Source organism: Bombina bombina, chromosome 5 (assembly GCF_027579735.1).
Source record: "Bombina bombina isolate aBomBom1 chromosome 5, aBomBom1.pri, whole genome shotgun sequence".
Classification (NCBI taxonomy): Eukaryota; Metazoa; Chordata; class Amphibia; order Anura; family Bombinatoridae; genus Bombina; species Bombina bombina.
In genome coordinates this window covers 1,006,816,473-1,006,842,269 of record NC_069503.1, presented here as the reverse complement: position 1 = coordinate 1,006,842,269, position 25,797 = coordinate 1,006,816,473, and the positions used below count along the sequence as shown (strand labels likewise).

Below are 25,797 nucleotides of genomic sequence, written 5' to 3'. Positions count from 1 at the left end.
ATGTATGCTTACCTGGTAAATTAATTTCTTTCTGGATATGGTGAGTCCACGGCTTGAGTAATTACTGTTGGGAATATCACTCCTGGCCAGCAGGAGGAGGCAAAGAACACCACAGTTAAACTGCTAATGTATCACTCCCTTACCCATAACCCCCAGTCATTCGACCAAAAGAAAATTAAGAAAAAGGAGTAAACACAAGGTGTAGAGGTTCCTGAGGTTATAGTCAAAAGAACAACCGTCTTAAAATAAAGGGTGGGGCCGTGGACTCACCATATCCGGAAAGAAATACATTTATTATGCAAGCATACATTTTGTTGTTCTTTCCTAAGATATGGCGAGTCCACGGCTTGAGTAATTACTGTTGGGAACCAATACCCAAGCTAGAGGACACAGATAAATAGGGAGGGACAAGACAGGCAGACCTCAGCCGAGGCAATAGTATCAAATTTGTAAAATTTGGGAAAAGTATGTAGAGAAAACCAAGTTGCAGCCTTGCAAATTTGTTCCACAGAAGCTTAAATTTTTGAAAGCCCAAGATGAGGAAACAGCTCTTGTGGAATAAGCCATAATTCTCGCAGGAGGCTGCTGTCCAGCAGTCTCATAAGCCAAACAAATTATACTTCGTAACCAAAAAGAAAGAGTAGTAGCAGTAGCTTTCTGACCTTTACATTTCCTAGAGAAACAGACAAAGAGGGCAGAGGACTGTCGAAAATCCTTAGTCGCCTGTAAGTAGAATTTAAGAGCACGTACAACATCCAAATTGTGTAACAAATGTTCTTTGGAAGAAGAAGGATTAGGACACAGAGAGGAAACAACAATTTCCTGGCTGATATTTCTATTAGAAACAACCTTAGGAAGGAAACCTAACTTAGTACGAAGAACCGCCTTATCGGCATGAAAAATAAGATAAGAGGAATCACACTGCAGAGCTGAGAGTTCCGAGACTCTTCGAGCAGAAGAGATGGCAACAAGAAACAAAACCTTCCAAGATAACAACTTAATGTCTATGGAATGCAACGGCTCAAACGGAGTCAGCTGTAAAACTTTAAGAACAAGGTTAAGGCTCCAAGGAGGAGCAACAGACTTAAAGACAGGACTAAGCTGAAAAACACCTCCTACTCCCCGGGATGAAAAGTCTGTCTCCTCAGAAAATCCACTTCCCAGTTGTCTACTCCTGGAATGTAGATGGCAGACAGACAGCAATTGTGGGTCTCTGCCCACTGAAGAATTTGAGTAACCTCCTTCATGGCTAAGGAACTCAGAGTTCCTCCCTGGTGATTGATGTAAGCCACAGAGGTTATGTTGTCTGACTGGAACCTGATAAACTGGGCTGAGGACAACTGAGGTCAAGCCAATAGAGCATTGTTAATCGCCCTCAACTGCAATATGTTACTGGGAAGAGCAGACTCCTGAGTCCAAAGGCCCTGGGCTTTTAACAAGTTCCAGACTGCTTCCCAGCCCAGCAGGCTGGCGTCCATGGTTACGATCACCCAGGAAAGTCTACGAAAGCGTGTGTCCTGAGACAGATGTTCCAGAGAAATTAATCTAACTTTATTCTCTGACATAGATCCGCATAGTCGCCATTCCATTGTCTGAGCATGCACAACTGGAGAGCTCTGAAATGGAATCGAGCAAAAGCAACAATGTCTATGGAAGCCACCATCAGACCGATTAGCTTCATACATTGAGCCACTGAAGGATGAGCAGTAGCCTGAAGAGAGAGGCAAGAGGAAATGATTTTGTTTTTCCTGACCTCTGTCAGAAAAATCTTCATCAACAGAGAATCTATTATGGAACCTAAGAACACTACTCTTGTAGCAGGGATAAAGGAAGCTTTTTTCCAGATTCACATTTCATTCATGGGAACAAAGAAAAAAAGACAACAATATCTCTGTGAGATTTTGCTTGTTGAAAAGATGGAGCCTGAAGCAATATGTCGTCCAGGTAGGTTGCACAGCAATTCCACGAAAACAGATCACTGCCAAAAGACCCCCCAGAACCTTTGAAAAAATTCTGGGAGCCGTGGCTAGACCAAATGGAAGGGCCACAAACTGGAAATGTTTGTCCAGAAAGGCAAATCTCAGGAATCTGTGATGGTCCCTGTGAATAGGAACATGAAGATATGCATCCTTTCGGTCTATGGTTGTCATGAACTGACCCTCTTATACTAAAGGAAGAATGGAGCGCATAGTCTCCATCTTAAAGGATGGAACTTTGAGAAATGTGTTTAGACACTTCAAGTCTAGAATGGGACGGAAAGTTCCCTCTTTTTTGGGAACCACAAATAGGTTGGAGTAGACCCCGAGACCCTGTTCCTGCACTAGAACTATCACTCCCAGGTAGGAAAGATGTTGTATACATTTCAAGAACGCCTCTCTCTTTATCTGGTCTGCAGATAATCTTGAGAGAAGGAATCTGCCTCTGGGAAGAAGAGTCTTGAATTCCAATTTGTAACCCTGGGATACTATGTCCACAGTCCAGGGATCTGGGACATCTCATATCCAGGCTTGAGAGAACTGAGAAAGTCTGCCCCCAGCCTGATCCGATCTTGTATCGGGGCAAACCCTTCGTGCTGATTTGGAATCAGCTGCGGGTTTCTTTGATTGTTTTCCCTTGTTCCAAGACTGATTGGGTTTCCAAGAAGACTTGGATTGTTCCTGCTTGGAAGAAGAAGGGGAAGGCTTTCCTCTGAAGTTACAAAAGGAACGAAAATTACTCTGACGTCGTTTAGGCCTATTCTTCTTATCTTGAGGTAGAAAAGACCCTTTTCCACCCCGTAATATCAGAGATAATTTATGCAAAACCGGGTCCAAACAAGGTTTTGCCCTTGTAAGGAATCGCCAGAAGCTTGGTTTTAGAGGAAATGTCCGCAGACCAGGATTTCAACCATAATGCCCTGCGGGCTAGGACAACGAAGCTAGAAGAAGTTTTAGCTCCTAGTCTAACAACCTGTAAAAAATGGCATCTGCCATAAAGGAATTGGCCAATTTAAGAGCTTTAATCCTATCCTGAATTTCATCCAAGGAAGTCTCTACTTGAAGAGAATCAGACAAGGCGTCAAACTAATAAGATGCCGCACTAGTTACGGTGGCAATACACACCGCAGGTTGCCATTGGAGACCTTGATGAACATAAATCTTTTTTAAATAAGCCTCCAGCTTCTTGTCCATTGGATCCTTAAAAGAGCAGCTATCCTCACTTTGGGTACAGTATAGCAAGGGTCTTTAATGGAGTCCTCGACAAGAAACATTTTCTTAAAAATGGGAGATGGGGGGAAAAAAAAAAAAAAAAAGACACCCCTGGTTTCTTCCATTCCTGTGAGATAATCTCCCTAGCAAGGTGCAGCACAGGAAAAACCTCCAAAGTGGAAGGTTCATCAAAGAAACTATTAAAGTTGACTAGATTTCTTAGGAGTGACAATGACAGGGGTATCAGAGTAATCTAAAGTAGCTAAAACCTCCTTTAACAATACAGGAAGGTGTTCAAGCTTAAAGGGACACTCAATCATAATTAAACTTTCATTATTCAGATAGAGCATGCAATTTTAAACAACTTTCCAATTTACTTCCATTAAGAAAATGTGCACAGTCTTTTTATATTTAAACTTTGAGTCACCAGCTCCTACTGAGCATGTGCAAGAATAAGCGTGTATGCTTTTGTGAATGGCTGACTGCTGTCACATGGTACGTGTATGCATTTGTGATTGGCTGATGGCTGTCACATGCTATAGGGGGAGTGGAAAAAGATGACTTTTAAAATTGGCAAAAAAAAAATCTGCTCATTTGAAGTTCAGACTAAGTGCTATTGCATTGTATTGTTATCTTGCATTTGTTGATTATGCAAATCTACTGTGTTGACTGGTCCTTTAAATCTGAAGGATACCACCTCAGTCTCAGAAGAAGGAATTATACTGTCCGAATCTGAGATTTCACCCTCAGAAAGTCCCGATGTATCTTCCTCATCAGATTTATGAGAAAGGGCAACTTGGGAAGCAGAACTGAGGACAGGCACCTTACTTTCTGAATTTCTAGATTTCCTCTTGTGTTTTCCCTGTAATCTGGGAATGGCAGCTAATGCCGCAGATACTGCTGAAGATACCTGGGCAGCAATTTCTGCATTTAAATAAACCGCAGGGCACTGCATGTCAAGCCATTGAGGCTTGGGACGTAGCAGGAGATAGCCGAGGTATTATTTTAACAGTATCATCCTGCGAGACATAAGGCTCAAAAATAAAGAAAAATATTGCATAGGAGCTGCAATTTGTGCATTTAAAAACATAATAATCATGAATTCATGAGAGCAGGCTCTTTCTCCATATCAGACATGTTGTGAAACAGTAAATAAACTTGTACAGATCATTTTAAAAGATTTTATTATTCAATTAAAATAAGCTAAGGAAAAAATACACTTTTCCACACAGACACTAAGGGTTAAAAGGGAAGAAAAAGGGAAAGACTATTGCCGACCCATCACAGCTGTGACCGGATTTATTGACATTACGCCCTGCTTAGGGCATCATTTGAGCCTGAGAACTCCATCAAAATCTTGGCTTGTATACCACTGCACTGGGGTAAATACATAAAGCGCAGCCCTGACAAGGATCTGAACAGCTCCGGGTTACACACAGGCTGCCTCACAGTGATGTTTTTGAGCTGCTTGCAGTCCTGAGGAGCCTGTTCACCTGTATCCTAAATAGACACTCACTAATACCATATACTGGGAACGCTTGCCTAAGACTTTTTCCAACTTGCCTACAGCACATATTGTTGGTGGCAGACGAGATAGGCTGTCACCAATGTTATATTATTCGTTTCTTTATTGTTAATAGCTTTACATGTTTATTCTATACTTCTACAGTGTCACTCAGCTACACAGGTAAACTGTTATTGTGGTTAACTGGGTTGGTACGTGGATAAATTCCTGTCTGGAAGTAAAATGTCAGGGAAAAAATAAAGGTTTAGGAAAGACTAGGGGAGCTGCTGACCACTCGCAAGAAACACCTTCCATTGTGCAAGATATAAATGCGTTGCCCATGGACATGCATGTTGTGGTGCAGCAGCTTTCCTCCATCTTCCTCCCCAAGATAGAATGTCTACAAAAGGGTCTTGACCACTCAACAGGAGAAATGAAGCAATTTTCTGTCAGATTCACAGAGATGGAGGATAGGGTATCAGGGCTTGAGGACACGTCCATAACACATGATACTCAATTAGACGCCCTAGTGAAACAAAATGTGATATTGCACCAGAGATTAGAGGACTTAGAAAATAGGTCCCGTCGCAATAACTTGCGTATACTAGAGGTACCAGAAAGTGTGAAGCCTAAAGACCTTATCCATTTTGTAGAGAACACTTTGCCAATGCTACTCAAGTTAACCCCAGCAGTGTTTAAAGGTAGTGTAGAGAGGGCGCACAGGGTGGGCCCGGACAGACAACAAGAGAGAGGGAATATGCAGTCTAGACAGGTTATGACTAAACTTCTACACTTTCAGTTAAAGGTGGAGATACTGTGTGGTTATAGAAAAGCTTCTTCAATTATGTATGAGGGCTCTAAACTGCTTATATTTCAGGATTACTCCTCTGAGCTCATGAGGAAATGCAAAGAGTTCTCCTTGATATGTTCAGAGTTAAACAGAGGGGGGAAGAAGGTATATCTTTTGTATCCTGCCAAATTGAAACTTTTAACCCCCTCTGGTCCTAAGTTTTTCAATACTCCACAGGAGGTTACTGAGTACCTGGGGAATAATCGGAATAGATCCGCAGCAGGTTCACCTAGATCATCTCACTCAGACCCAGGCTGAAGGGTTGCATTAGTAAGGTTTAGCAGGTTAAAATTTACTTAAATAATGTGGCTAACTTTGGCCTCTAATGATATGTTCTGATGTGTTATCTATTTCTATACAGTTATAAAGTTAAATTTGTATGTGCTAAGGTTTTATTTTGAGTTGGATTGTTGCTTACTTATGTTGCAACCTTGCAAATATTCACTTTTTACAAGATTGGGACAAAAGCTCTGTATCCAGAGGCAGAGCAACTAGAAAACATTAGTTTAGATAATCAAACCAGAATTGATGAGGACAAAATTCCCCAATTTACTATGTACCAAGTACTAACACTGTATCAGTTCAGGTTTCCGATCTTTTTGTGTGTAGTTTCTATTATGTTTATGTTGAACCCAACCATATAAAGGCACAGCTTTATTGGGTCCCTATAGTCGTTGTGGTATGCCTTTGGATAGTGTACAGGATCAAATTAAAAATGGCATTCACTGTGGCCCCAGTCAATGACCACTTCCCCTTAAATTACTTTTGCAATACTCATGACACAGAAATATACAAAGGTAAAGTGACCTTATTCATGGCTCTCCTTTATTTATGCCGTATCTACTCACTACATGTTTGTGTGGTTTACTGGCCCTCACTTGCATGGGACAAAGTCATTGTGTTTTGCACAATGCACCTTGCTAACATTAGACTAAATAATCAAGCTTAATTATGATGAGAAATTATCTCCCCATGCTTTTTTTTGCAAATTTGCAAATACCCACTAATTATCTGCAGTTACTGCTTACTACACCAAGCACCACAGAAAATGTAGATATGCCTTAGATTTCTTCTGTAATTGACCACAAGGTTAGGGGCGGAGATTACTTCAGCTCACACCTTAACATCTAAATGGCGGTAAGGTTTATGTCTTGGAATGTGGGGGGGGGGAATTAATTCCCCCATCAAGAGACGCACTATACTGACTCACTTACAACGCTTCAGGTCAGACATTGCGTTTCTGCAGGAGACCCATCTCTCAGAGATGGAGCATGAAAAATTAAATAGAGACTGGGTGGGATCGGTGGAGTATGTTTCGCACACTAATTCTAGCAGAGGCACAGCAATCCTTTTTGGGAAAAGTTGGAAGGTAGAGGTTTTAGCAAATCATAAAGACATAGAGGGGAGATACTTGGTGATGCAGGTCAGATTAAATCAGAAGATACTAATACTTGTAACATATACGCCCCTAACAGTAAATCTTCAGCCTTCTGAATTAAACTTATTCAAGCACTCGCCCCATATTTGGGAATGGATATATTTTAACCTAGCCCCTAACCCTGTCTGGGATAGAATGCGGGATCCAGGGCTTCCTCATGCAGGGCAAATACCTAGGAGCAAGGGCACTTTTGGAAAAAAAGGTGTTCGCTAGGCTTTCAGACTCTCTGTAGCTGGTGGACATCTGGAGGCTACGGAACTCAGAAAGCAGGGATTTTACATGCATCTCTAGGGCGACACCAACGCTCTATCGCATTGATCTTTTTATGATCTCCCCCAACCTAATCCCGAGAGTGACCAATGATAAGATCCATAACGTGGTGGTCTCTGACCATGTGCCAATTGAGCTGGTAGTTTCCATGGGCGCTTTAGTCTCAAACAAAACACATGCTAAGATTCCCGGGATACCTTTATACCTCGGACGCCTTCTCCAAACATTTAACCCATGCGTGGAATGACTACTATACGGATAATCAAGTTCACGTGGACACTGCGGAGCTGTTCTGGAATACGGCTAAGGCAGTCTGACAGGAAATATCATTTCTTATGTGGCTACGCTGCACAGGAAGATGCAAGCTAAGTTGCAGAAGCTACAAGAGACCCTGACGGAGTCTTACCAAGCAAACTGCAGTGATCCTAGCGCTCTCAAAAAAGGACAGGTATATCACTAGTAAAGGAGAACTGGATGTCTTTTTACATCATCAGGCGGTTACAAAGATCCTCAAAACTAGCGCTAAATACTATAGAGAAGGGGACAGATCGGGCAGATTATTAGCTTCGTTAATAAATCAGAAAGCATCCCGCAAACACCGCAACAAAACCCACAAGACTCCTGAGTCTATAGTGGGGGCTCTGGCGGAGTACTACTCCAACTTATATTCCAGTCAGAAAGTAACTCCTCAGGAGGTTATCTCATCCTTCTGGAGGGATCTTGATCTTCCGCAGATCAGCCCGGAACATTTGGCCTCTCTAAATTCTCCCATCACCTCAGAGAAGATAACGAGAACAATCTCTACAAATTGTTAAAGCCTCAAATCACCCCCACCCTAACTAAATTATATAATTCATATTATCAAGATTTGGTTTCCCCCTCCAAAGTGTTTACTACGGCACATGTGTCTCTGATTCCTAAGCCTGGGAAGGATCCTGAGCGGCCCGAATCATATCGCCCCATATCCCTCCTCAATTCGGACTACAAGATATTAATGAAGACTGTCCGACAGATTGAAACTGATCGTAACTATTATTCATCCCGATCAAACCGGGTTCATGTGCCACAGGACTTCTGAGACCAATGTGAGACGGGTGTTGCATACCATTGCGCATTTTTCAGTTAAGCCTGAAACCCTGGAGACTCGTGGTGGGTCGGAGGCCTTCCTGCTGTCCTTGGAGAGGAGAAGGCCTTTGATAGGGTGGAATTGAGTAATTTTTTGATGCTTTATGGTGCTTTGGTTTCTCGGGCTCTTTCCTACATTATCTCAGTAACGTATATGCGGCTCCTTGGATTCATATCATGGCCAACGGTTTATTTTCCCCACGTATAACATTGCAGAGGGGCACTTGACAGGGGTGTCCCCTTTCCCCTCTACTTTTTAATCTGGCCCTGGAGCTTCTTGCTGTCAAGCTACGTAACATCTTCCCGGGTATAGTACTCAGAGACGCGAGATTGCAGCTAGCTCTTTACGCGGATGACATGCTCCTCTTTGTAGAGCACCCGGCAAAATATATTCCTATAATCTTAGCAACTATTGGGGTTTATGGAACAGGTATCTGGATAGGGAGGACATAATGGAAATGGTACAGCACAGCATAGAAACAGTGAGAAAGGCAACTTTATCCATGACCCTTAGGGAATCTCAGTTTAGGTTGTTACATAAGGATTACATTATTCCTCGAAGGTTGTCTAAGTGGAACCCAAAAGTTACGAATGAATGCAGTAAGTGTACGCTGACTGACCCGGACTTTTTACATTACTGCCAAACATGCCCTCGGGTAAGACAGTTCTGGGGCAAAGTTGCTTACTGGATTAACAGTACTTTAGCAATTAGTGTTAAAATAGGACTTGAACAAATTTGCTTTTTGGACTGGAGAGAGCAGAACCCTGCTTATATGCCTTTGCTTACCATGATAGTCCTGACTGCAAGAAAGGACATCTTGAAGGTCTGGACAGTTAAGACAGCCCCTTCCTTTATAGCATTCAAACATAGCCTACACAGACAACTGCTTATAGAACAATTAGACACGAAGATGGACACTACTAAATGACTAAAACACTTTTTACATAAATGGCAGGCATATGTCACAACGCTGAGCATTGAGGTACAGAGACAAATTCTTGCTCCATTCGCACACACCGAGCTCATGCTGGCAGCCTCTTTGAGGGGTGAAAGGGGATTTTGTATCAAATGAATAACGGTACAAGAGAGGAAGGGGGGATTGAATTTTTTTTTATCCCTTTGGCACCGCAGTAGCCAAACATGGGATAACATGTTGAAAGGTTTTTAGTTTTTGGTTATATATTTAAAACAGTTTATAAAAAAATAAAAGAGGACTAATATATATATTTGAGAAAGGTGACAACTAACTTGAAGTGGACTAGTTGCATTGAAGCTCCAAACTGTTACCAAGAGATTGGAAAATAAATACCAGGAATATTTGTACGAAACAATGTGTTATTGGATTTGTACTATGATTACACTTAAAGATGTGAAACCACCTTGGTGTGTATTCTGAATGATTGAAAAATTGTATCTCATTGGATGTATCAAATTATGATGTTTATGTCTGATTAGAGGCAGTCTTCAAGGTCTAAGAAATTAGCATATGAACCTCCTAGGTTTAGCTTTCAATTAAGAATAACAAGAAAACAAAGCAAAATTGGTGATAAAAGTAAATTGGGAAGTTGTTAAAAATTGCATGCCCTATTTAAATCATGAAAGGTTTTTTTTTACTTGACTGTCCCTTTAAGTGCATGGTCTCCCCAACTGGAAGAAAAACTACTTACCTGCTCCGTTGTCCGGCATGTAGACAGTTACAAGATATGAGAAGACAGTTCTTCACAGAGACCTTTGAAAAAGAAAGAACAGAGAAGCCAACTCTGGCTTTCTAAACTAGGGCAGCAATTGTTAGGAACTTGTAATAAGGTACTTACTGCGTTTTCCTAACTACTCTAAAGCCACCACTACCCGACTGCAAGGAATGACGTGGAATACGGCTATACCCCAAAACTTGCTTGTAGATGAAAATTAAAAAAATCTTCAGACATCTAAACATCACCTCCTCAATGCACCGAAGGCAAAGAGAATGACTGGGGGTTTTGGGTAAGGGAGTGATACTTAGCAGTTTAAAGTGAAAGTAAATCCTAGCGTTTTACAAACGCTAGGATTTACTATTGAAACAAATAAAGGGCACTTTCATTCATGAAGTTTATGATACTTCATGTAGAAAGCTCCTTTATTTGATTCAATCGATCGCCGCTCTTAGCTCCTACAGCAGCCTACGGCTAAAAAAAATTTGGCTAAGAGGTGACGTTTTCACCTCTTAGCCAATAGCTGTGCGGTAAATCTGGCTTGGCGACCATGGGAGCCGGATTTAGCGCACGGCTAATTGCTAAGAGGTGAAAAAGTCACCTCTTAGCCAAAAACATTTTTAGCCATGTGGTGCTGTAGGAGCCAAGAGCGGCGATCGGTTGAATCAAATAAAAGGAGCTTTTTACATGAAGTATCTTATACTTCATGAATGAAAGTGCCCTTTATTTTTTTCAATAGTAAATTCTAGCATTTGTAAAACGCTAGGATTTACTTTCACTTTAACTGTGGTGCTCTTTGCCTCCTCCTGCTGACCAGGAGCGATATTCCCAACAGTAATTACTCAAGCCATGGACTTACCATATCTTAGGAAAGAGTGTTTTTTTCCCCATTTTTTTCATAAGTTTTTTTTTTTTTAAGTTTTATTAATATATATAGAATTACAAACATTTGTAATAACAAGATATAAACACAAATATTATTGTACACATATTTTTACATTTTATTTATAAAAATAAATTATTAATTATAATGGCGAGAAAAACAGTATATATTTTATGTGTGGGTACAGTAAATGAGTAAGAGGAAAATTGCAGCTAAAACATTAACACTGCAGAAATGTAAAAAGAGCCCTGATCCCAAACGGTAAGAAAATAGAAAAATGGTCTGGTCACTAAGGGGTTAAAGAGATACTAAACCCCCTTTTTTTTTCCTTTAATGATTCAGATAGAGCATGCAATTTTAAGCAACTTTCTAATTTACTCCTATTATCAATTTTTCTACGTTCTTTTGCTATCTTTATTGAAAAAGCAGGAATGTAAAGCTTAGGAGCCAGTGCATTTTAGGTTCAGCACCCTGGGTAGCGCTTGATTATTAGTGGCTACATTTAGCCATCAATAAACATGTGTAACCCAGGTTCTGAACCAAAAAAATGGTTTTACATTCCTGCTTTAAAAAAAAAAAATAGTAAGATAATTAGGAAAAATTGATAATAGGAGTAAATTAGAAAGTTGCTTAAAAATTACATGCTCTATCTGAATAAAAGAAAAATCTTGGGTTTAGTATCTCTTTAAACCTACAGTCAAATTGCTTTGTTATTTTATAGTTGGTTCCTATTGCAATACATTTCTAACAATGAACATATATTATGACTGGGCACAGAATTCTGGATATCAAGCATGTGAACATATATGGAAAACACATTCTTAAAGTGAAGGTAAACTTTGATGAATGAAAAGTAAATTTATGCTTACCTGATAAATTAATTTCTTCTATGGTACGACGAGTCCACAGATTCATCCTTTACTTGTGGGATATTATCCTCCTGCTAACAGGAAGTGGCAAAGAGCACCACAGCAGAGCTGTCTATATAGCTCCTCCCTTAGCTCCACCCCCCAGTCATTTGACCAAAGGTACAGGAAGAAAAAGGAGAAACTAAAAAGGTGCAGAGGTGACTGAAGTTTAACATAAAAAAAAAATAATCAGTCTTAAAATGACAGGGCGGGCCGTGGACTCGTTGTACCATAGAAGAAATTAATTTATCAGGTAAGCATAAATTTACTTTTCTTCTATAAGGTACGACGAGTCCACGGATTCATCCTTTATTTGTGGGATACAATACCAAAGAGACAGGACACGGATGAACGGGAGGGACAAGACAGATGGTTAAACAGAAGGCACCATTGCTTGAAGAACTTTTCTCCCTAAAATAGCCTCCAAAGAAGCAAAAGTATCAAATTTGGAAAAAGGTATGAAGCAAAGACCAAGTCGCAGCCTTACAAATCTGTTCAACAGAAGCATCATTTTTAAAAGCCCATGTGGAAGCCACCGCTCTAGTAGAGTGAGCTGTAATCCTTTCAGTAGGCTGCTGTCCAGCAGTCTCGTATGCCAAACGGATTATGCTTTTCAGCCAAAAAGAAAGAGAGGTAGCCGTAGCTTTTTGACCTCTACGTTTTCCAGAATAGACAACAAACAAAGAAGATGTTTGACGGAAATATTTGGTTGCTTGCAAGTAAAACTTCAAAGCACGAACCACGTCCAAGTTGTGCAACAGACGCTCCTTCTAAGAGGAAGGATTAGGACACAGAGAAGGAACAACAATTTCCTGATTGATATTCCTATTAGTAACAACCTTAGGAAGGAATCCAGGTTTGGTACGCAAAACCACCTTATCAGCATGGAAAACAAGATAAGGCGAGTCGCATTGCAATGCAGATAGTTCAGAAACTCTTCGAGCCGAAGAGATAGCAACTAAAAACAGAACTTTCCAAGATAGAAGCTTAATATCTATGGAATGCATAGGTTCAAACGGAACCCCTTGAAGAACCTTAAGAACTAAATTCAAACTCCATGGCGGAGCAACAGGTTTAAACACAGGCTTGATTCTAACTAAAGCCTGACAGAACGACTGAACGTCTGGAACATCTGCCAGACGCTTGTGCAGTAGAATTGATAAAGCAGATATCTTATCTGTCCCTTTAAGGAACTAGCTGATAGCCCCTTCTCCAATCCTCCAATCCATCTTGGAGAAAGGACAAAATCCTAGGAATCCTGATCTTACTCCATGAGTAGCCTTTGGATTTGCACCAGTAAAGATATTTACGCCATATCTTATGATAAATTTTCCTGGTGACAGGCTTTCGAGCCTGAATCAAGGTATCTATGACCGACTCAGAGAAACGCCCGCTTGGATAAGATCAAGCGTTCAATCTCCAAGCAGTCAGCCGCAGAGAAACTAGATTTGGATGCTGGAACGGACCTTGAATCAGAAGGTCCTGTCTCAGTGGCAGAGTCCATGGTGGAAGAGATGACATGTCCACCAGGTCTGCATACCAAGTCCTGCGTGGCCGCGCAGGTGCTATCAAAATTACCAAAGCTCTCTCCTGTTTGATTCTGGCAATCAAACGAGGAAGGAGAGGAAATGGTGGAAACACATAAGCCAGGTTGAACGACCATTGTACTGCTAGAGCATCTATCAGTACTGTCTGAGGATCCCTTGACCTGGACCCATAACGAGGAAGTTTGGCGTTCTGACGAGACACCATCAGAGCCAATTCTGGTGTTCCCACTCCCTCGGATGAAAAGTCTGACGACTTAGAAAATCCGCTTCCCAGTTCTCCACTCCTGGGATAGAGATTGCTGATAGATGGCAAGATTGAGTCACTGCCCATCGAATTATTTTGGTAACCTCTATTATCGCTAGAGAACTCTTTGTTCCCCCCTGATGATTGATATATGCTACAGTCGTGATATTGTCTGACTGGAATCTTATGAATCTGGCCGAAGCTGAGGCCATGTCTGAAGCGCGTTGAAAATCGCTCTCAGTTCTAGAATATTTATCGGAAGGATTATCCTGAGTCCACAAACCCTGTGCTTTCAGGGAATTCCAGACTGCACCCCAGCCCAAAAGGCTGGCGTCCGTCGTCACGATGACCCACGCTGGCCTGCGGAAACACATTCCCTTGGACAGATGATCCTGTGACAACCACCAAAGAAGAGAGTCTCTGGTCTCTTGATCCAGATTTATCTGAGGAGATAAATCTGCATAATCCCCATTCCACTGTTTGAGCATGCATAGTTGCAGTGGTCTGAGATGCAAGCGAGCAAACGGAACTATGTCCATTGCCACTACCATTAGTCCGATTACCTCCATACACTGAGCCACTGACGGCCGAGGAATGGAATGAAGAGCTCGGCAGATGGATAAAATTTTTGATTTCCTGACCTCCGTCAGAAAAATTTTCATGTCCACCGAATCTATCAGAGTTCCCAGGAATGGAACTCTTGTGAGAGGGATAAGTGAACTCTTTTTTACGTTCACCTTCCACCCGTGAGATCTTAGAAAAGCCAACACGATGTCCGTGTGAGACTTGGCTAGTTGGTAAGTCGACGCCTGAATTAAGAAATCGTCCAGATAAGGTGCCAAAGCTATGCCCCGCGGCCTTAGAACAGCCAGAAGGGACCATAGCACCTTTGTGAAAATTCTGGCAGCTGTGGCCAACCCGAAGGGAAGAGCCACAAACTGGTAATGCTTGTCCAGAAAAGCAAACCTGAGGAACTGGTGATGATCTTTGTGGATAGGGATGTGTAGATACGCATCCTTTAAGTCCACAGTGGTCATATATTGGCCCTCCTGGATCATCGGCAAAATAGTCCGAATGGTCTCCATCTTGAAGGATGGGACTCTGAGGAATTTGTTTAGGATCCTGAGATCCAAAATTGGTCTGAAGGTTCCCTCTTTTTTGGGAACCACAAACAGATTGGAGTAGAACCCCTGCCCCTGTTCTGTTAACCAAAAGGGACGCTGCAGTAGTTACAGGAACAATGCACGCTATAGGTTTGAGAAGAAAACCCTGATGAACAAATATTTTCTTCAGGAGACCCTCTAATTTTTTATCCATAGGATCTTTGAAAGCACAAATGTCCTCAATAGCCAGAGTATAAATAGCTCCCTTCACCTTAGGGACCATCTGCCACGAGTCCCGCATGGTGTCTGATATGGGAAACATTTTCTTAAAAGTAGGAGGGGGAGCGAACGGAATACCTGGTCTATCCCACTCCTTAGTAACAATGTCCGAAATCCTCTTAGGGACCAGAAAAACATCAGTGTAGGCAGGAACCTCTAGAAATCTGTCCATTTTACACAATTTCTCTGGAACTACAATAGGGTCACAATCATCCATAGTCGCTAAAACCTCCCTGAGCAACAAGCGGAGGTGTTCTAGTTTAATTTAAAAGCCGCCATATCTGAGCCAGCAAATCCCTCACCCCCAACTCAGAACATTGTGAGGGTACATCAGATATGGCTAATAAAGCATCAGAGGGCTCATCATTTGTTCTCACAGCAGACCTACTGTGCTTCCCCTGCAACCCAGGCAGCTTAGATAAAACCTTAGACGCACTAGAAGTACTAGGCGTCGCTTGTGCGGGCGTTAATGGTTGTGACACTTGGGGAGAATTAGATGGCATAACCTGATTCCCTTCTGACTGAGAATCATCTTGCGACATACTTTTAGTAGCTAAAATATGTTCTTTGCAATTTATTGACCTTTCAGTGCATGAGGGACACATTCTAAGTGGAGGTTCCACAATGGCTTCTAAACATATTGAACATTGACTTTCCTCAATGTCGGACATGTTGAAAAGGCTAGTAATGACTACAAACAAGCATGAAAACACTTTATTTAGTGAAAAAAAATAACAATCTTAAAAAACGATACTGCGCCTTTCAGAGAAAAAAAGCATACACGTTCTGCAAAACTGCTTTAAAAGGCACCACATTTTTCAAATTTTTGCAAGCAGACACAATATTTGTAGTTAAGATTGCCCCACAAGGAAATTTAACATTTAACCCTTTAATTTGCAAACCGGATTGAAATTAGGCCTAAATCCGGAAAAAACACCCCCAGCACCTTGCCACAGCCCTGCTGTGGCCCTACCTGCCCTCAGGGATAGTAAATATGGGGTTAAAGCTTCGATTTGGCCCAAAACATCCACCTGGGCCCACAGAAGTTGGAGCTTGCTGCGTGAAAATAACTGCGCATCTGAGGCGCGAAAATAGGCCCCGCCCATCTCACTCGATGTCTCTACAGCCTCAAAGAACCGCACCAGAGCGGTTTTAAACTAGCCATGTGGGTTCTGAGACCCAAAAAATAAGCCAAGTGTACCCTCAATAAAGTTGCCCAAAAAACGTTATTGCCCACAAAACGTTAACAGCACTCCCAGTTCATAAAACGTTTGCCCACAAACATTCACAACTCAGTATCAACCATTTTTGTAATTAGCCCCTTATGCAAGCTTATTAATGCCTTTCTATAGCTCTTAGGATTACTGCTTACCCTTACCCTCATGGGGATACTGTCAGCCTTTCTGAAATACCACAGTCTCTCCAGAAAAATATGACTGAACATACCTCACTGCTATATAGCATGAAAACGTTCCTCACACTGAAGTTTCTTGTACTCCTCAGCCTCTGTGGGAACAGCACTGGATCTTAGTTACAAATACTAAGATCATCATCTTCTAGGCAGAAGTCTTCATCCATCTGCTGCCTGAGAGTAAACAGTACACACAGGTACCATTTAAAACAAAAAACTCTTGCTTGAAGAAATTAAAAACTAATATTTTATCACCTCTTTCACTTTACCCTTCCTAATACTTAGAGTAGGCAAAGAGAATGACTGGGGGTGGAGCTAAGGGAGGAGCTATATAGACAGCTCTGCTGTGGTGCTCTTTGCCACTTCCTGTTAGCAGGAGGATAATATCCCACAAGTAAAGGATGAATCCGTGGACTCATCGTACCTTATAGAAGAAAGCCCGTTTTTTAAAAATACTATTAAAAACAGGGGCACTTTCATTCATCAAAGTTTACAAAGCAGCCGTTTTGATTAAAAACTTACCTTTGTTCTTCTCACAGCCAGAGCAGCTTCCCCCACCCGGAGATCCTCTCTTCACACGTCATCAATGATTAATCCAGCTTCCTCCAATCACGGCTTTCCCCCCAGGGTAGTCAAGTCATTGGAGGAAGCTGGATTAGTCATTGATGACGTGTGAATAGAGGATCTCCGTGTGGGGGAAGCTGCTCTGGCTGTGAAAAAAAACAAAGGTAAGTTTTTAATCAAAACGGCTGCCTTCTAAACTTTGATGAATGAAAGAGCCCCTGTTTTTTTTTTTTTTTTAAATCAAAGTTTTTTATTGAGGGAAAAAGAAAAACATAAATCAAAGACAGTGCATCCGACATACATCTATAGAATAGCATAATTCCAATATACATATATGAGAAACAACAAAACAAGGCAACTTCGTACGCGTAATTAGAGTAACTAATATCAGAAACACTGCTCCTGTTCATCTAAATCTAGGGACTATCGAACCCTCAATTTGTTTTTTCCTGTTAGTGTCTTTCAGCCCCACCACAAGGGGGCTGAGGGGTACTATTATATGCTTGAATTGAAAGAGCCCCTGTTTTTAATAGTATTTTTTTTAAAACTGTCTTTCATTCAAAGTTTACCTTCACTTTAAAGTCACTTAAACCTGTACCTAAAACATATTTGACAAGTAATGTCAATATATTGTATAAATTGTACCATTCAGGCTTTAAATGGACACTGAATGTCAAAATTAAGAACATGCACTTTTAAGAGACTTACATTTAATTTTATAATAAAATAAAAACATCATTCTCTTTGTATCCTTTGTTAAAAACCATATGCTCAGGAGTAGCAATGCACTACTGGGAGCTAGCTGGTAATTAGTGGCTACACACATTTATATCTTGTCATTGGCTCACCAAATGTTTTAAGCTAGATGCCAGTAGTGCATTGCTGTGGAGAAGACTTTAACAATGTGTTTATTGCAAGGGTCAAGCATAGTTATATGCAGGCAATAAAGCAAGAATAATATGAACATTACAGCATTTTCTTTTTACATGTTTATGTCAATTTAAAGCTATGCCACTTTTCCTTGCTAACATTGTGAAGTGTGATGGTGTCATACGAATCTGGTGTACTGTAATTTAGATTTGAAGTATTTTTAGTAAAACATTAGATTGGCGTAAGCTGTTATTGCTCTGTAAATAGTAAAAACTAATTGGAAACAACCTGTATTAGAAACATTTTGCCAATACATGTGTAATGCACTATTCAGTAGGAATGGATTGATGCTTATCTCAATTTTGACCACGCTGTCCCTTTAAAGACACATTTATAATAATGTTCTAAATAGGTTTACCTTATCCCCACTGGCATCACTGGAGTAACTCCGGATCGGTAGAGCATTTTCACTGCTCAGCTGAATCACAGACTCCTGCTGCTTTTCTGCATTTATTTCAGTCAACCAATTCTAATGGAAAAAACAAGGTAATCAGAATTTAGCTAAACTGTCTAGTGTCTCTGAAACAGAGAATAAGAATGAATTCAGAGACTGATCAGTTTTAAAAGAGTAAGCTACCATTCTGGCAGATTCAGTGGCATCAATTCAGACATAATACATGCAATAGAGAGCTCAGTATGACACACCATGTGAGGTCTGTTCTCCAGGAATCACTACAAAAAACGAACACTGTGCAATGGTAGCCAGCAATCAGCAAGCGCTACCCAGGATGCTGAATCAAAAATTGGTCAGCTCCTAAGCTTACATTCCTGCATTTTCAAATAAAGATAGCAAGACAATGAAGAAAAATTAATAAATAGGAGTAAATTAGAAAGTTGCTTAAAATTGCATGCTTTATCCGAATCATAGAAGAAAAAAATATATTTGAGTTTCATATCCCTTTAACTTTAAGTGGGCGGGATTCCTAGTCAGCTGTAGAGCTCCGCATAGAAAGGACCACAAATATTAACTATACCCAAACTATCTCCTTGCCACAGCCATGTAACAGCAGGCATCTGTCTGGGGAGATGTACAGCAGGATTATCTTAAAGGGACAATCAACACCAGAATTTTTGTTGTTTGAAAAAATAGATAATCCCTTTATGACCTATTCCCCAGTTTTGCATAACCAACACTGTTATAGAAATACACTTTTTACCTCTGTGCTTACCTTGTATCTAAGCCTCTGCAAACTGCCCCCTTATTTCAGTTCTTTTGACAGACTTGCATTTTAGCCAATCAGTGCTCACTCCAGGGTAACTTCACGTGCATGAGCTCAATGTTATCTATATGAAACACATGAACTAATGCCCTCTAGTGGTCAAAATGCATTTAAATTAGAGGCAGTCTTCAAGGTCTAAGAAATTAGCATATGAACTTCCTAGAATTAGCTTTCAACTAAGAATACGAAGAGAACAAAGCAAAATTGGTGATAAAAGTAAATTGGAAAGTTGTTTAAAATAACATTCCCTACTTAAATTCTGAAAGTTTTTTTGGACTTGACTGTCCCTTTAGGTTAAAAGCTTGCGACGGGCACAAAAATTGGCCCAGCACCAACTGAAGCAAGCAGTTACTATTACCGTCTTTGTTAGCTGGTGTGATAACTAGCCGGACCTAACGACAACAGGGGCAGCAGACACAGCAGCACAGTAAGTGAAGTAAGCAGATATAAATTTGAAAAGAAAAAAGGCCACAACTATAAAACTTACTGGTGCTTTCAGAGCAAACTGGAGAACATGGTAAGAAAACATCTTTACATTGGGGCATAAAAAAGACCAACCATATATGTTTATCTAACTGTAGGTTATTAAAGGGACATTAAACTTTTTTTTGTGATTCAGACAGAGCATACAATTTTAAAAAAAATATCCAATTAATTTTTATTATAAATGTGCTTTGTTGCCAGGTATTCTTTGTTGATGAGATACCTACAGTAGATAGGTGTCTGGGGCACTACATGGCAGGGAATAGCGCTGCCATCTAGTGCTCTTGTAAAACTGCTGCCATATAGTGCTCCAGAGATATGCACACTCCTGAGCTTACATACCCACTTTTCAACAAAAGAGAATGAATACATTTGATAAGAGTAAATTAGAAAGCTGTTTAAAATGGTATGCTCTGTCTGAATCATGAAAGAAAATGTTAGGGTTACGTGTCCCTTTAACCTCTTAAGTCAAATGGACATGGGTACTATGTCACAAAGTACTTTGCCTAGCATAATGTGCGGACGTCGTACTTATGGCATTTCATGTTCTGAAAATTAGAACAGCCTCCATTTTCAGGGCTTATCTTTCCTTAAGCGCAAGTACAGAGCTCTTACAATCAATAACCCTTCTGTTTTACCATGTTATAGCAACACCTAGTGGCATTAGTGATGTATTACAACCATATACAGTCTTCACATTGAAGGAACATTTTATTCATAGGCTAAATCATTTGAAAGTGATACAGCATAACTGTAAAAAGCTGGCAAAAAATATCACATGAAAATGTGTATGTAATAAAGGAAGATATTTTATTTAAGCAGTAGCACAAATATCTGCAACCTGCTCTAATTGTTAGCGAACATGGCTTAATTATACAAACCTAAAACTGTTATCTCAGCCATTAGATCAAACATTAAAAACAAATATCCTTGATGGCACAAAGGAAAGTTTTACCTATTATAAATCCCTATACAAAGATCTTGGGAGCCTACAGAGTATCGTCTTAAAGGGACAATAAATGTGAACATTTTGAGCATTTAAATCTGTATTATTTGCATTTAGTTTTATCCCTGACTTACAAGCAAAGCTGAGCTGTGAAAGTGTCACCTAGCAGGCTTCCCCCCAGGGCTGAAGAATTTTCTTCATATTTTCTGCTGCGAGCAGTTTAGACAATTGGATGGCACATGCGCCATTTAATCCCAGTAACTTTATTTAATCAACAAAGAAATTGGCTAAGGGGTTAAACGGGCTATTGCTTTTGGCCAAAAGAATGCCCAGCTTCTAAATCAGAAAAAGAAAATTGCAATAAGAGATTCACCTTGTGATTCACCGTTTATATCTGTACACCAACTGGATGGATGCGATGTCAGCATGGACCTCTGTCTCTTTTCAGAAGCCGGTTACAAAGCATTTGGTAGTGGTAATAGAAATGGACATGCCCTCGCCTTGTGCGTCAGGCGACTCAACTAATCTTTCTCTAACCTAAACCCTATCTCCCTTTCTTATTTATTTCTAGCCCTCTTTACTACTTCTAGCACTCTCTCTTTTCTCCCCTCTTTAATTTTTTTTATACCCCACTTCCAAGATGAACACCCATACAAGCAAATTTAGAACACACATCATCATCTTTACTATAGTCAATGCAAAGGGCCTTAACAACCCAGGTAAGAGGTCCATAGCATTTCAGGAACTCAAAAACCTACATAGTCATGTCCTGTTCATTCAGGAAACACACTTTATTAAAGGCAGGGAACCTAAGTGGCACAACTCACAATATCCTACAGCACACTTTGCCTCAGGCACATTCAAAAAATGTGGGGTGGGAATCTTAATACACCAATCAGTTCCCCTCAAAGCCACACACATAGAAAAGGACCCAGAGGACTGCTTTATTTTCTTAACGGGTATGTTATACGACCATCGCTTAAAACAACTATCTCCGACCTTGTCTTGCATGATGGTTGTAGGGTGTAAGGTTCTCCAAACAAGGATTTTACCTACTACTCCCCTCCTTGCCACAAATACTCCCGTATAGACTATTTCTTCACTGACACGGCAGGTCTAGATATGATTGATACCTGCAACATTGGCTCTATCACGTGGTCAGACCACGTCCCTGTCACCTGTACGGTGCAGTGGCCTGACATCCCCCCTACAACATACATTTGGAGACTGGACGATAAACTCCTCGACAAACCCCTAATTAAAACAGATTTGCAAAAAGCACTGACTGACTATTTTACACTTAATGCACCTGCCCAAACATCATTATCAAATACTTGGGAAGCCCCAACACTCAGCGAGGCTACGCAAACAATATAGAGCTAAACACGTGTCACTCCTAAGTACAATAAAAACCTTGGAAGACCAACATAAACGAAACCCACTAGACACAAATATCGGTAAGACACTGGTGCAAACTAGAGCAGACCTTAAGCAGCATCTTGCGGAGGCCTTCTAACATAAAATGCTTGCGATAAAACAACAATATTATGGAGGGGGAAACAAACCTGGAAAGCTGCTTGCACGATCTCTACGTAGAAAGCAACTAAAATCGCACATACATTATATAAAAAGATAAGGATGGCAAAATTCTAAAAAGTAACAAACTGATTGCTAATTCTTTCAACACCTATTATATGGCCTTGTACAATATCACTAACACCCAAGATGCCCAGTCGCAATACTCTGATAAGAAGAAAATACAGTACTAGAAGACAAAAAACGAGAGGCGCTCTTGGTGCAGCAAATTCCTAAAAGGTGCAAATATGATTACACAATATGTATCATGTACTCACAAGTAAAATTGCACAAGCAGTGCAATATCGTGCAGGCCGAAACTTTTATATGTTTTAATAAAGTGTGTATGTTATTTTAAGTCTTGCTCTGGACCCTTTATTATCTCCGGTGTTGTTGAAACACCTGGTTGGACTCTCAGCTGAGTGCTGGATTTCTATAGCACTGATCGGTTTCTGTTGGCGTTCCGGAGAGGTGACGAGTATCAGGATTGGAGCCTCATTCTGGATACCATCTGCTTCAGCCACTGTGAGTCAGCCGAACGGCTCAGAAGTTTCGGCCTGCGCGATATTGCACTGCTTGTGCAATTTTACTTGTGAGTACATGATACATATTGTGTAATCATATTTGCACCTTTTTGGAATTTGCTGCACCAAGAGCGCCTCTCGTTTTTTGTCTTCTAGGACTGTATTTTCTTCCTGCCATTTTTGGAGAGAGCTTCTGTACGTCGTGGGATCTGGTCTATGGTTCTTATGGACTTATATTTATATTCACTCTTCTGATTTGGGACTTTGATAGGTCTATTAAATATATACAATTTTTTTGTGATCTAGGTTTTTATACTATTATTAATCATTTATTATTTAACAGTTTATCTCGTATGGTCTTTATCTATGCCCCAATACTAACAGGCTTGAGAATTGATTTTATATACGCTCATATTTTCGATTTCTATTGGCGCACCTCCTATATAGACCCTGATAGTGCAGCTATTTAGGTTTCTAGTGGTTTAAGTACTCTGATAAGAAGCAGGCCGTAGACAATTGCCTTGTCACTCTGAACCTTCCACAACTAACTAAATCAGATAACGGCGCCTTAAATGCACCCATCTCCCTAGAAGAGTTATCTCAGGCAATCAAAGACTAGCCAAACGGTAAAAGCTCTGGACCGGACGGGTTAACCCCTAGATACTACAAGACTTTCTTTAAGTCCCTATCTCCAATGTTGCTTCAGCTCTTCAACGATTTACCTAATAACTTACCAACTCAATGCTAGAAGCCCATATCACTGATATACTTAAACCAGGCAAACCCACCACCACCCCGGAAAACTTTAGGCCCATCTCACTATTAAACACAGATGTTAAAATCCTAGCCAAGATCCTATTTCAACGCTTAAATAAATACCTCCCTGGCCTCAATTCAACAGTGGGCTTCGTTCCAGGAAGAGAGGCTAGGGACAACACCTTTAAGGTGTTGCAATTAGTACAGTATGCTCGATCAGAGGATGTACCTGTGGCACTCTTTTTCTGCGTCATGTTATGAAAGCAATGAATTTTGGGGATTCATTTATTAATATGACATTTGTAATATATTCCAACCCGAATGCGCGCATTAGGATTAATGGAACCCTTTCAGACACATTCAACATCACAAATGGTACTAGGCATGGGTGCCCCCTGTCCCCCCTTTTATTCACCTTATCCATTGAAGCCCTTGCCCAATAAATTAGAAACAATCCTGTCATTACAGGAATAAAAATAGAGGATGTCGAGTACAAACAAGCGCTTTATGCGGATGACATTATATATACTCTCTCAAACATAGAAACTTCGATCCCAGAACTCCTTAATGAAATAACTGAATATAATATTCTAACTTCCACCTCAATCTCGCAAAATCGGAACTACTAAACATCAACGCGCCTATTGAACACATACAAAACCTACAAGTTACCCACAAGGTGCCAATAGCAGCTTTACATCTAAAATATTTAGGAATATATATTACAAAGAATCCTCAGCACTTATACAAAAACAACTATATAAAATTAAAAGAGGAAATAGTTAGAGATCTATCCTCATGGTAGAAAAAGCCCCTCACATGGTTGGGTAAAATTGGGGTGATTAAGATGAATATTCTCCCACGTATCTTATACATCCTGCAGACACTCCCGATCCCTATTCCAAAAGATGTTCTACCGCACCTATAAAAAAACAATAGAACAGTTTGTTTGGTCAGGCACAAAACCGTGCGTTCCAAAGAACACAATGTATCTCCCGCAGGAGAGAGGAGGGCAAGGGTTTCCTGAAATAGCTACCTATAGACGCGCCATACTTTCACAATGCCTAATAGAATGGCTCCACAACACTTTACACATAGCTTGGGTACGCTTAGATGGACAAATATTCAAGTTACACAATGTGGGTACCTTGGCTTGGATCCTATTGGCACTACGTCCCAAAAGACTGAATAAATACCCACTATCTGCTGAAATGCTGCAAGAGTGGGATAGGACAGTGAACACTACTAGTACACACATCCTCCAGACACTCGCCTTTACGACCCATAATAGAAAACCCAGATCTGCCATACTCTCACATGGGGGACACGCCCGAGTGAACCGTATTATCTTAAGGAAGGCTTGTTGCATTTTGCAATTGCTAACGGAAAACTATATCCACAGCAACACATGTCAGAGAGATATGGTGATCTATTCTCTTCTTGGTTAAGCTATAATTAACTCTCTCACTACCTAATGCATCATAAACACAAGGAGCATTTTTCAAGAGAACTCACCGCATTTGAACACTTATGCACATCCACCAAGCCATTGAGGCGGCTAATATCACTGTTTATAAACTACTACTCTTACCCTCAAACACACAGCTGCCCACATACACCCTAGCCTGGAGCAAAGATCTTAATAGAGATATAGACCAGTATACCTGGCTTAGGTCCTTCAAAATGGTAAAACGCTTGTCGGCTTCTGCCATTGTGCAAGAAATACAACTAGAATTAAATTTGCAGGTGGTATCTGACACCGACAAGATTGCATAGGTGCTTCCCATCGGTGAGCCCTTTGTGTTGGAGAGGCTGTGGGGAATATGGCACGCTCCTCCACATCTGGTGGTCTTGTCCTAGATTGCAGGAGTTCTGGTCAGGGGTGATGAGCCTCATATCAGACAAGTTACAAATTATTATACCAAACACTCTGGAGGCGATTCTCCTCTTTGAATTACCAAATATCAGAGAAACACATGCTTTGGCCCTACTATTAATTATGCTCACAGGAGCCAAAAAACTGATCCCCAGAAAATGGAAATCAGGTGCTATTCCGACAATTATGGAATGTATCACCTCGGTTGACGAATTGCTTCTACTTGAAAGATTTCACTAATTAAAAATTAACCAACTTGGCACTCACAAAATGATGATGGCCTCCTGGAAAGACACCCCTATTTGATCGATTCTAGGCAGAGAATTTTTTTTTATTATTTTATTTATTTATTTTTTCCCCTTCCCTCTCTTTTTCTCTATTCTTGCTATTCCTTTTCTTACTCTCAACGCACAATTTACTGTTAATAAAAATAATTTGCAATAACATGAAGAAAATGTTAAAAATAGGATAGGCACAATAA

At 40.6% G+C, this 25,797-nt stretch overlaps 1 protein-coding gene across 1 annotated transcript in view; it reads right to left on the bottom strand.

Moving 5' to 3' along the window:
• SPAG1 (sperm associated antigen 1) overlaps window positions 1-25,797 on the bottom strand; it is a 501,191-nt gene that overhangs the window by 401,014 nt on the left and 74,380 nt on the right. Inside the window, exon 4 of the mRNA XM_053715918.1 lies at window positions 18,295-18,405. Within this exon, the coding sequence (XP_053571893.1) occupies window positions 18,295-18,405 (111 nt within the window). The remainder of the gene's footprint in view (window positions 1-18,294; window positions 18,406-25,797) is intronic.